At 50.1% G+C, this 12,211-nt stretch overlaps 1 protein-coding gene across 1 annotated transcript in view; it reads left to right on the top strand.

Annotated features, from left to right (window-relative positions):
- Positions 1–247: 247 nt before the first annotated feature.
- Positions 248–12,211, top strand: part of LOC119954795 (integrin alpha-X-like) — a 65,592-nt gene continuing 53,628 nt past the window's right edge. Inside the window, exons 1-2 of the mRNA XM_038780337.1 lie at positions 248–434; positions 567–1,114. Of these exons, the coding sequence (XP_038636265.1) occupies positions 248–434; positions 567–1,114 (735 nt within the window). The remainder of the gene's footprint in view (positions 435–566; positions 1,115–12,211) is intronic.

Genomic DNA, 12,211 nt, shown 5'->3' with positions numbered 1-12,211 from the left:
AATCGGTTCAAAAGGGGTTAAACTGACTTGTTTGTTTAGCAACCGTGAGTAACCCTATTCCCCACGGATCCCCAGATCTTGTCACAGGAGGGTTTTGCTCTCCTATTAATAAGGTGCTCCTTTCAATCTGTTATTTCGTAGCCGACAGCGTCACCGGCAGCTCCAACACCGAGAGGGATTGTTGACTGCGGGGAAGAGGGAGAGGAGAGAGCAGGGTCTGAGAGCAACAGATTGAAATGTTAGAACAATGGATCAGAATCTGAGAACAATGGATTGGAACATTACAGCAGTGGTCAGGGATATCTCCTGGGCGTACTATATGCTAAATAATTATTCTGGATTTATCCCATTATCATTTTCCATACGGTTATATTACATACTTCAGATTGTTGAAGCCTATTACTACCCTCTCCTTGCAGTAATCGGTGTTCCCGGTGAGTCTCTCAGATTGGCCTAAGGTGATTGGGTGTAATCAGGAGCAGTAATCCGCTGTGATTTCAAACCAGCCTCCCACACTCTGACACCAACTGTCGCACCTCTGCTTATTTTTTTTATCTCCCTCACAGTGAACCTCGTGACGATTGGCGTTCTGTCTCAGGGAAAGTGCGGTCTCTCCAAGTGCATCACTCACTACCTTGTGGCCATGGCAACCGGGGATCTTCTCATCATTATCTGCGATCTGATATTGAGGCATATTCCAATTGTTTTCAGAAATGAGTTCTATTTCCTCAGTTCCATCCGTGTGTGTAATGTGCACGCCGTCCTGCTTTACGCCATCACTGACTGTTCTGTCTGGTTCACCGTCGCTTTCACCTTCGATCGATTTGTGGCCATTTGTTGCCCGAAGCTGAAAAATAAACACTGCACCGCGAAAACGGCATCTGTGGTTCTGGGCACAGTGGCCGCGCTGAGTATTTTGAAGAACATTTTCTGGTACTTTATGCTCGGAGATCAGTATCTACTTCAGAACATGCCGTGGTTTTGCTTTATTGGGGGCGATGTTCGCTATTCAGAAGTGTGGATTGGAATTGAGTTCCTCCATCACATTCTGACACCGTGTATCCCTTTTATCCTGATACTACTGCTCAATGTTTTCACCGTCAGACAGATTGTAGTGAGCAGCAGGGCCCGCCAAAGACTCCGGGCTCAGAGTAGTGGAGAGAGTCCCAGAGACCCAGAGATGGAGAGTCGAAGGAAATCCATAATTTTACTGTTTATTATCTCAGCGAATTTCATCCTGTTATGGTCCATGTTAATGTTGATTTCCATATACACCCGACTGTTGTATGCCTTGGGTTTGACCCTAACTATATCTCTACCTGATTATGTGCAAGAGCTGGGGTTCATGTTGCAGCTCCTGAGCTGCTGCACCAACACTCTTATTTACGCCGTGACCCAGACTAAGTTCAGAGAGCAGTTCAAGAATGTGCTGAAATATCCCTTTGCTCTGATTGTAAAATCCATTAAAATATGAGGAGAATTGGAGAATAGGCAGCGTCACAAATCAGTCCTCTGCGAGATGCTGTTGGATCCCCCACGCTGAGGTCTGTGATGCTTAAAGAGAGTGTGAGTGGATGTTCTGTCCCTGTGTATAGTGACTTGGCTTCTTCCCACCTTCCCCTCACCCCCACGCAGAAAAACGCAATATACAATTTGTCAACTGTGTTGAAGAATGTCTTGAGGTTGTAGATCGGGATGGATCTGAGCAGGAAGAGGACCCTGGGCAGTACGTTCATCTTGATCATCTGCACCCTCCCCGTCTGGGAGAGCGGGAGTGCGTCCCACCTCTGCAGGTCCTAACTTCCTCTGCCAGGCTGGTCAGGTTCCATTTGTGGATCCACGTCCAGTTGTGAGCGATTTGGATCCCCAGGTAGCGGTATTTATTTTGGGCTTCCTTGATCGGCAACCCCTCCAGATCTGCCCCCTGCCCCTTGCGGGTTTACCGGGAAGATCTCACTCTTACTCAGATTGGGTTTGTAGCCCGAGAATGCCCCAAACTGTTTTGGGAGTTTCATGATCCCTTCCATGCTGCCTTGCATGTCCGAGACATAGAGGAGCAGGTCATCCACGTAGAGAAAGACTCTGTGATCTATCTGGGCTCGCTGCCTCCCCTTCTGTTAGATCTACCATGCGGATTCAGCTGCACTTTGCGAGTCACCAAATCAATGTAGAAATTTAAGTTAAAACTTCTCGTATACGATTCGTAAGAATCGTATTATTTGTCTTCTATTGATTACAATTGAGAGTCATTTCAAAGGCTAATTCCCTAATAGATCCATTCAGCTAGGACTCACAGAGAGGCAATTTGTCGACAATTGAAACTTTCAAAGAATTACAGAAATTATTTCCTTGCTTAGAAAAACAGCTCACAATGACTTTAAAAGTCAAGTCAGAAAGTGAAATATGAAAGATAGCGAATAGTAAAGTAAAAGTATAGATTGATTCCGGAGAGAGAGAAGTCCAGCTAAAAATGGCCAAACGAAACCTCACAGTTATACTGTATCATATCTGTCTTCAGACATCTAATGAAACCCCAAATATAATCCTAATTGGTTTGGATTAACATCAAATGAGTTTGAATTGAATGAAAATGAAATGAAATGAATGAAAATCACTCATTGTCACGAGTAGGCTTCAAATGAAGCTTCTGTGCAAAGCCCCTAGTCGCCACTTTCCGGCACCTGTTCGGGGAGGCTGTTACGGGAATCGAACCGTGCTGCTGGCCTGCTTGGTCTGCTTTCAAAGCCAGTGATTTAGACCTGTGCTAAACAGCCCCAGCTTTGAGGGTTAGTTGTCACTCATTTATAGGCAACATTAACCCAAAATATATTCTTGTATAAGCTACGGAATGCGATTCGGCGCTGTTATCGCGAGCAGCCTGAACTGGTTTGTTGCTGACTTGACTGTTGGGGCAATAGTTCTTTTAGATTCTGTACTCTAGCGATGATGTTGTCATGGCCTTGGGCTGTACTTTACATTGCAAATGTATTTGTTCGAACAATGGGACTCAGGAGAGTGGGTTTTGCTGAAATGGCTTAGGCTGAATGTGTGCCTCTGTGCAGCATCAAGTAATTAGAGCTGATGGTGTTGGTCTGTACGCTCGCTGTGGGAGCGTTGTACAGGAGTCTCACCCAGGAGGTGAACCCTGTTCCAAACCCGAACCGCTCCAGTACCTCGATGAGGTGCTTCCACTCGACTCTGTCGAAGGCCTTTTCTGCGTCCAGGGAGACGATCACATCGGGTGCTCGCTCCCCGGATGGGGTCATGACCACGTTCAGCAGGAGTCTGATGTTAGCTGGTGACTGTCTACCCTGGACAAAACCCGGCTGGTCCTCTGGTATACAGCTGTCCAATCACCTGGCCAGGGCTTTGGTGAGTATTTTCGCGTCTCCATTGAGCAGCGAGATGGGTCTGTAGGATCCATATTCAGTCGGGTCTTTGTGTTTCTTGAGTATCATAGAACATAGAACATTACAGCGCAGTACAGACCCTTCTGCCCTCGATGTTGTGCCGACCTGTGAAACCAATCTGAACCCATCTACACTATTCCATTATCATCCATACGTTTATCCAATGACCATTTAAATGCCCCTAATGTTGACAAGTCCACTACTGTTGCAGGCAGGGCATTCCACGCCCGTACTACTCTCTGGGTAAAGAACCTACCTCTGACATCTGTCCTATATCTATCTCCCCTCAATTTAAAGCTATGTCCCCTCGTGCTAGCCATCACCATTCATGGAAAAAGGCTCTCACTGTCCACCCTATCTAACTCTCTGATCATCTTGTATGCCTCAATTAAGTCAGCTCTTCTTCTCTCTAACGAAAACAGCCTTAAGTCCCTCAACTTTTCATCATAAGATATTACCTCCATACCAGGCAACATCCTGGTAAATCTCCTCTGCACCCTTTGCAATGCTTCCACATCCTTCCTATAATGCGGTGACCAGAACTGCACGCAATACTCCAAATGCGGCCGCACCAAAGTTTTGCACAGCTGCAACATGACTTCATGGCTCCAAAACTCAATCCCTCTACCAATAAAAGCTAACATATCGTACGCCTTCTGAACAACGCTATCAACCTTGGTGGCAACTTTCAGTGATCTATGTGGCTTGTATCAGCGAGATCGTGGCTTGTGTTAATGTTAGAGGCAAGGTGCCCCTTGCCAGCGAGTTTGCGAACATCTCCCGCAGATGCGGGGCCGGTGCCATCGCAAATTTTTTGTCGACGTCCGCCGGGAACCTGGAGAAAAAACAATCTACCTGCTGGATCCCAGCTCCTTACCTGCCCACCTGGAGTTAATGCCGATACTTCCAGTCCCCTCCCCCTGACATACCCCACGGGTTGTCATGTCCAATCCATCGAGGAACTGTTTCATCCCCGTGTCCCCTGTCTGGCGGTTCAGAGATGGCTACTAGTCCGCCTATGCTACCCGTCACCTGCGCTACCTCCCTCGTGGCTGCCTGCTTTCTCAGCTGGTGAGCCAACAAGCGGCCGGCTTTGTCTCCGTGTTCTTGGAATGTCCCCCGTGTCTGGCGGAGTTGGCGGGCTGCTTTCCTAGTGGATAGCAAGTTGAGGTCCATTTGTAGCTTTTTTCTCTCCGCCAGAAGCTCGACGGTCTGGGCCTGGGAGTGTTTCCTGTCGGACCTCCAGGATGGAGTCAATCAGTTGCTGCCAGGCCGCCCTCTCTTCCCTGTCTCTGCGCTTGTAGGCTGTAATCTCTCCCTAATCACAGCCTTCAGTGCCTCCCAGAACGTGGAGGGTGAGACCTCCCCGTTCCGCTTGTTCGTAATATACTCGTCTATGGCCCGTGTTGTTTTGTCGCAGAGGACATTGTCGGGCAAGAGGTCCGTGTTCAACCTCCACGTGGGGCATTGGGCCTGACCTGTCACCACGTAGTATGGAGCGTGGTCGGAGACTGTGATTCCGCTCTTACACTCAATGGAAGCACCGATTTCCCCACGCCACAGAATGCGATGCGGGTGTAGAACAGCGTACTTGCCAAAAACATGAGAATTCCTTCTCACCCGGGAAGAGGAACCTCCAGCAGTCCATCGCCTCCATCTGCTCCATAAATATTCCCAGTTCCCTCTGTGAACTTACTGATTGCACCGCCCCCCCCATTCCAGTCTTCATTGACCGTCAGTCACTGAGGGAGGTGGCTGCTTCTGAGGTCGTTGGACCTGTTCTATTTTATCCCTGTTCCCCCATTCTCTATCCCCCCTCTCTCTGCTCTGACTGATCGATTTCCAAATTACCCCCTTGTTCAATATCGATCTGGGTGTCCAGCTCATCGAGTTCAACAATCCAACATTGGTCTTCAACTGTAAACGGGATGAGGTCAATGGCACATTATCAATCCGGGGTCACATGGAGAATGAGAGCCTGCAGTTAGTCGAGGGGGAACGGAACGGAGTCAAACAGGCGAGGGATCACTTCACAAGGCAGCTCAACAGGCTGTTGAGGCACATTTGTAGGCGTGGAATAATGTTTCCAAATCAGAAGACAGGGACTTGGAAAGGGCAATGAAAAGGAGATCTGTTAAACATCATTAAAACATTGCACAAAAAATGTCTCCCCTGCACAGAAATTGGCCGTTCAGTCCATTACCTGTGTGCCAGCCCATTACAGTCCAACAAAACCCAGCTCTCTCCCCATACACCTGTATCTATCCCCAAACTAATCCCACTGACCCACTCTCTCCCCACAGCCCTGTATCAATCCCCAAACCAATCCCACTGACCCACTCTCTCCCCACAGCCCTGTATCAATCCCAAACTAATCCCACTGCCCCGCTCTCTCCCCATAGCCCTGTATCAATCCTCAATCTAATCCCACTGCCCCACTCTCTCCCCATAGCCCTCTGTCAATCTCAAAATAACCCCACTGTCTCGTTCTCTCCCCAAAGCCCTTTAAGAAATCCCAAACTAATCCCACTGCTCCACTCTCTCCCCATAGCCCTGTATCAATCCCAAACTAATCCCACTGTCCCGCTCTCACCCCAGAGCCCTGTATCACCCCCAAACTAATCCCAGTACCCCTCTCTCTCCCCATAGCCCTGTATCACCCCCAAACTAATCCCACTGCCTGCTCTCTCCCCATATCCATGTATCAATCCCCAAACTAATCCCACTGCCCCACTCTCTCTCCCCATAGCCCTGTAGCATTCCCCAAACTAATCCCACTGCCCCACTCTCTACCCATAGCAATATATCAAACCCCAAACTAATCCCAGTGACGCACGCTCTCCCCATAGCCCTGTATCAATCCCCAAACTAATCCCAGTGACGCACGCTCTCTCCATAGCCCTGTATCAATCTCCAAACTAATCCCACTGCCCCGCTCTCTCCCCATAGCCCTGTATCAATCCCAAACTAATCCCACTGCCCCACTCTCTCCCCATACCCCTGTATCAATCCCAAAACTAATCCCACTGCTCCGCTCTCTCTCCATAGCCCTGTATCAATCCCCAAACTAATCCCAATGGCCCGCTCGCTCCCCTTAGCCCAGTATCAATCCCCAAACTAATCCCACTGCCCCACTCTCTCCCCATACCCCTGTATCAATCCCAAAACTAATCCCACTGCTCCGCTTTCTCTCCATAGCCCTGTATCAATCCCCAAACTAATCCCAATGGCCCGCTCGCTCCCCTTAGCCCAGTATCAATCCCCAAACTAATCCACTTTGCCGCGCTCTCCCCATAGCCCTGTAACATCCACCAATCTATTCCCACTGCCCCACTCTCTCCCCTCTAATCCCATTGGCCTGCTCTTTCCCCATAGCCCTGCATCAATCCCAAACTAATCAACATGCCCCAATCTCCCCATAGCTCTATATCAATCACAAAACTAATCCCACTGTCCCACTCACTCCCCATAGCCCTGTATCAATCCCAAACTGAGCCCACTGCCCTGCATTCTCCCCAGAGCCCTGTATCAAACCCAAACTAATCCCACTGCCCCGCTCTCTCCCCATAGCCCTGTATGAAACCCAAACTAATCCCACTGCCCCACTCTCTAACCATAGCCCTGTGTCAATCCCAACATAACCCCACTGCCTCGTTCTCTCCCCATAGCCCTGCAGCAATCCCCAAACTAATCCCACTGTCCCGCTCTCTCCCCATAGCCCTGTAAGAAATCCCAAACTAATCCCACTGCCCCACTCTCTCCCCATAGCCCTGTGTCAATCCCCAAACTAATCCCACTCTCTCCCCATAGCCCTGTAAGAAATCCCAAACTAATCCCACTGCCCCACTCTCTCCCCATAGCCCTGTATCAATCCCAAACTAATCCACTGTCCAGCTCTCTCCCCAGAGCCATGTATCAATCCCCAAACTAATCCCACTGCCCCACTCTCTCTCCCCATAGCCATGTATCATTCGCCAAACTAATCCCACTGCCCCACTCTCTCCCCATAGCACTGTATCAATCCCGAACTAATCCCACTGCCCCGCTCTCTCCCCATAGCCCTGTATCAAACCCCAAACTAATCCCAGTGACGCACGCTCTCTCCATAGCGCTGTAACAATCCCCAAACTAATCCCAGTGACGCACGCTCTCTCCATAGCCCTGTATCAATCCCCAAACTAATCCCACTGCCCCGCTCTCTCTCCATAGCCATGTATTAATCTCCAAACTAATCCCACCGCCCGCTCTCTCCCCATAGCCCTGTATTAACCCCAATCTATTCCCACTGCCCCACTCTCTCCACATAGCCCTGTATCAATCCCAAACTAATCGCATTGCCATGCTCTTTCCCCATAGCCCTGCGTCAATCCCAAACTAATCCACATGCCCCACTCTCCCCATAGCTCTATATCAATCCCAAAACTAATCCCACTGTCCCACTCACTCCCCATAGCACTGTATCAATCCCAAACTAAGACCACTGCACCGCTTTCTCCCAATAGCCCTGTATCAAACCCAAACTAATCCCACTGCCCCTCTCTCTCACCATAGCCCTGCATCAATCCTCAATCTAATCCGACTGCCACACTCTCTCCCCATAGCCCTGTGTCAATTCCAACATACTCCCACTGTCTCGTTCTCTCCCCATAGCCCTGTAGCAATCCCCAAACTAATCCCACTGTCCCGCAATATCCCCATAGCCCTGAAAGAAATCCCAAACTAATCCCACTGGCCCGCTCTCTCCCCATAGCCCTGTATCAATCCCCAAACTAATCCCACTGTCCCGCTCTCTCCCCATAGCCCTGTATCAATCCCCAATCTAATCCGTCTGCCCCGCTCCCTCCCCATAGCACTGTATCTCTCCGAAACTAAACCCACAATCCCACTCTTACCACATAGCCCTGTATCAATCCCCAAACTAGTCCCACTGCCGCACTCTCTCTCCCCAGAGCCCTGTATCATTCCCCAAACTAATCCCACTGCCCCACTCTCTCCACATAGCCCTGTATCAATCCCCAAACTAATCCCACTGCCATACTCTCTCCCCATAGCCCTGTATCAATCCCCAATCTAATCCCACTGTCCCACTCTCTGCCCATAGCCCTGTATCAATCCCAAAATAAGGCCACTGCCCCGCTCTCTCCCCATAGCCCTGTAACGATCCGCAAACTATTCCGACTGTCCCGCTCTCTCCCCATAGAACTGTAACAATCCCCAAACTAATCCAACAGCCCCACTTTCTCTCCATAGCTCTGTATCAATCCCAAAACTAATCCCACTGCTCCGCTCTCTCTCCATAGCCCTGAATCAATCCCCAAACTAATCCCACTGCTCCGCTCTCTCTCCATAGCCCTGTATCAATCCCCAAACTAATCCCACTGACCCACTCTCTCCCCACAGCACTATATCAATCCCCAAACTAATCCCAATGCCCCGCTCGCTCCCCTCAGCCCAGTATCAATCCCCAAACTAATCCCACTTCCCCACTCTCTCCACATTGCCCTGTAACAATCCCATAACCAATCCCTCTGTCCCATTCTCTTCCCATAGCCATGTTTCAATCTCCAAACTAATCCACTTTGCCGCGCTCTCCCCATAGCCTTGTAACATCCACCAATTTATTTCCACTGCCCCACTCTCTCCCCATAGCCCTGTATCAATCCCAAACTAATCCAACTGCCCCACTCTGCCCATAGCCCTGTGTCAATACAGAAACTAATCCCACTCTCCCATTCTCTCCCCATAGCCCTGTATCAATCCCAAACTAATCGCATTGCCATGCTCTTTCACCATAGCCCTGTATCAATCCCAAACTAATCACATCACCATGCTCTTTCCCCATAGCCCTGCGTCAATCCCAAACTAATCCACATGCCCCACTCTCCCTATAGCTCTATATCAATCCCAAAAATAATCCCACTGTCCCACTCACTCCCCATAGCACTGTATCAATCCCAAACTGAGCCCACTGCCCCGCTTTCTCCCCATAGCCCTGTATCAAACTCAAACTAATCCCACTACCCCGCTCTCTCTCCATAGCCCTGTATCAATCCTCAATCTAATCCCACTGCCCCACTCTCTCCCCATAGCCCCTGTATCAATCCCCAAACTAATCCCACTGCCCCACTCTCTCCCCATAGCCCTGTATCAATCCCCAAACTAATCCCACTGCCCCGCTCTTTCCCCATAGCCCTGTATCAATCCCCAAACTAATCCCACTGTCTCACTCTCTCCCCATAGCCCTGTATCAATCCCAAACTAATCCAACTGCCCCACTCTGCGCATAGCCCTGTGTCAATACACAAACTAATCCCACTGTCCCACTCACTCCCCATAGCACTGTATCAATGCCAAACTAAGACCACTGCACCGCTTTCTCCCCATTGCCCTGTATCAATCCTCAATCTAATCCCACTGCCCCGCTCTCTCTCCCCATAGCCCTGTATCAATCCCAACTAATCCCACTGTCCCGCTATCTCCCCAGTGCCCCTGTATCAACCCCAAACTAATCCCAGTAACCCTCTCTCTCCCCATAGCCCTGTATCAATCCCAAACTAATCCCACTGCCCCGCTCTCTCCCCATTGCATGTATCAATCCCCAAACTAATCCCACTGCCCCACTCTCTCTCCCCATAGCCCTGTATCATTCCCCAAACTAATCCCACTGCCCCACTCTCTCTCCCTATAGCCTGGTATCATTCCCCAAACTAAACCCACTGCCCCGCTCTCTCCCCATATCCCTGTATTAGCCCCCAATCTATACCCACTGCCCCACTCTATCCCCATAGCCCTGTATCAATCCCAAACTATTCCCACTGACCCACTCTCTCCACATAGCCCTGTATCAATCCCAAACTAATCCCACTGTCCCGCTCTCTCACCAGAGCCCTGTATCACCCCCAAACTAATCCCAGTACCCCTCTCTCTCCCCACAGCCCTGTATCAATCCCCAAACTAATCCCACTGACGCACTCTCTCCCCATAGCGCTGTATTAACCCCCAATCTATTCCCACTGCCCCACACTCTCCCCCTAGTCCTGTATCAATCCCAAACAAATCCAACTGCCCCACTCTGCCCATACCCCTGTATAAATCCCAATCTAATCCCATTGCCCTGCACTTTCCCCATAGCCCTGCATCAATCCCAAACTAATCCAAATGCCCCACTCTCCCCAGAGCTCTGTACCAATCCCCAAACTAATCCCACTGTCCCACTCTCTGCCCATAGCCCTGTATCAATCCCCAAACTAATCCCTCTGTCCCGCTCTCTCCCCATAGCCCTGTATTAACCCCCAATCTATTCCGACTGTCCCGCTCTCTCCCCATAGCCCTGTAACAATCCCCAATCTAATCCAACTGCCCCACTTTCTCTCCATAGCTCTGTATCAATCCCAAAATTAATCCCACTTCCCCGCTCTCTCCCCACAGAACTGTAACAATCCCCAAACTAATCCCACTGCTCCGCTCTCTCTACATAGCCCTGTATCAATCCCCAAACTAATCCAACTTCCCCGCTCTCTCCCCACAGCCCTGTTTCAATCTCCAAACTAATCCACTTTGCCGCGCTTTCCCCATAGCCCTGTAACATCCCCCAATCTATTCCCACTGCCCACTCTCTCCCCATAGCCCTGTATCAATCCCAAACTAATCCAACTGCCCCACTCTGCGCATAGCCCTGTGTCAATACACAACTAATCCCACTGCCCCACTCTCTCCCCACAGCCCTGTATCAATCCCCAAACTAATCCCACTGCCCCACTCTCTCCCCATAGCCCTGTATCAATCCCCAAACTAATCCCACTGCCCCACTCTCTCCCCATAGCCCTGTATCAATCCCCAAACTAATCCCACTCTCTCCCATAGCCCTGTATCAATCCCAAACTAATCACATCACCATGCTCTTTCCCCATAGCCCTGCGTCAATCCCAAACTAATCCACATGCCCCACTCTCCCTATAGCTCTATATCAATCCCAAAACTAATCCCACTGTCCCACTCACTCCCCATAGCACTGTATCAATGCCAAACTAAGACCACTGCACCACTTTCTCCCCATAGCCCTGTATCAATCCCAAACTAATCCCACTGCACCACTCTCTCCCCATAGCCCTGTATCAATCCCAAACTAATCCCACTGTCCCGCTATCTCCCCAGTGCCCTGTATCACCCCCAAACTAATACCAGTAACCCTCTCTCTCCCCATAGCCGTGTATCAATTCCCAAACTAATCCCACTGCCCCGCTCTCTCCCCATTGCCATGTATCAATCCCCAAACTAATCCCACTGCCCCACTCTCTCTCCCCATAGCCCTGTATTATTTCCCAAACTAATCCCACTGCCCCACTCTCTCTCCCTATAGCCTGGTATCATTCCCCAAACTAAACCCACTGCCCCGCTCTCTCCACATATCCCTGTATTAGCCCCAATCTATTCCCACTGCCCCACTCTATCCCCATAGCCCTGTATCAATCCCAAACTAAGACCACTGCACCGCTTTCTCCCAATAGCCCTGTATCAAACCCAAACTAATCCCACTGCCCCTCTCTCTCACCATAGCCCTGCATCAATCCTCAATCTAATCCGACTGCCACACTCTCTCCCCATAGCCCTGTGTCAATCCCAACATAATCCCACTGTCTCGTTCTCTCCCCATAGCCCTGTAGCAATCCCCAAACTAATCCCACTGTCCCGCAATATCCCCATAGCCCTGAAAGAAATCCCAAACTAATCCCACTGGCCCGCTCTCTCCCCATAGCCCTGTATCAATCCCCAAACTAATCCCACTGTCCCGCTCTCTCCCC

This window comes from Scyliorhinus canicula, chromosome 20 (assembly GCF_902713615.1).
Source record: "Scyliorhinus canicula chromosome 20, sScyCan1.1, whole genome shotgun sequence".
NCBI lineage: Eukaryota > Metazoa > Chordata > Chondrichthyes > Carcharhiniformes > Scyliorhinidae > Scyliorhinus > Scyliorhinus canicula.
Note: the sequence above shows the minus strand (reverse complement) of the source record. Positions and strands in the feature narration are given on the sequence as shown.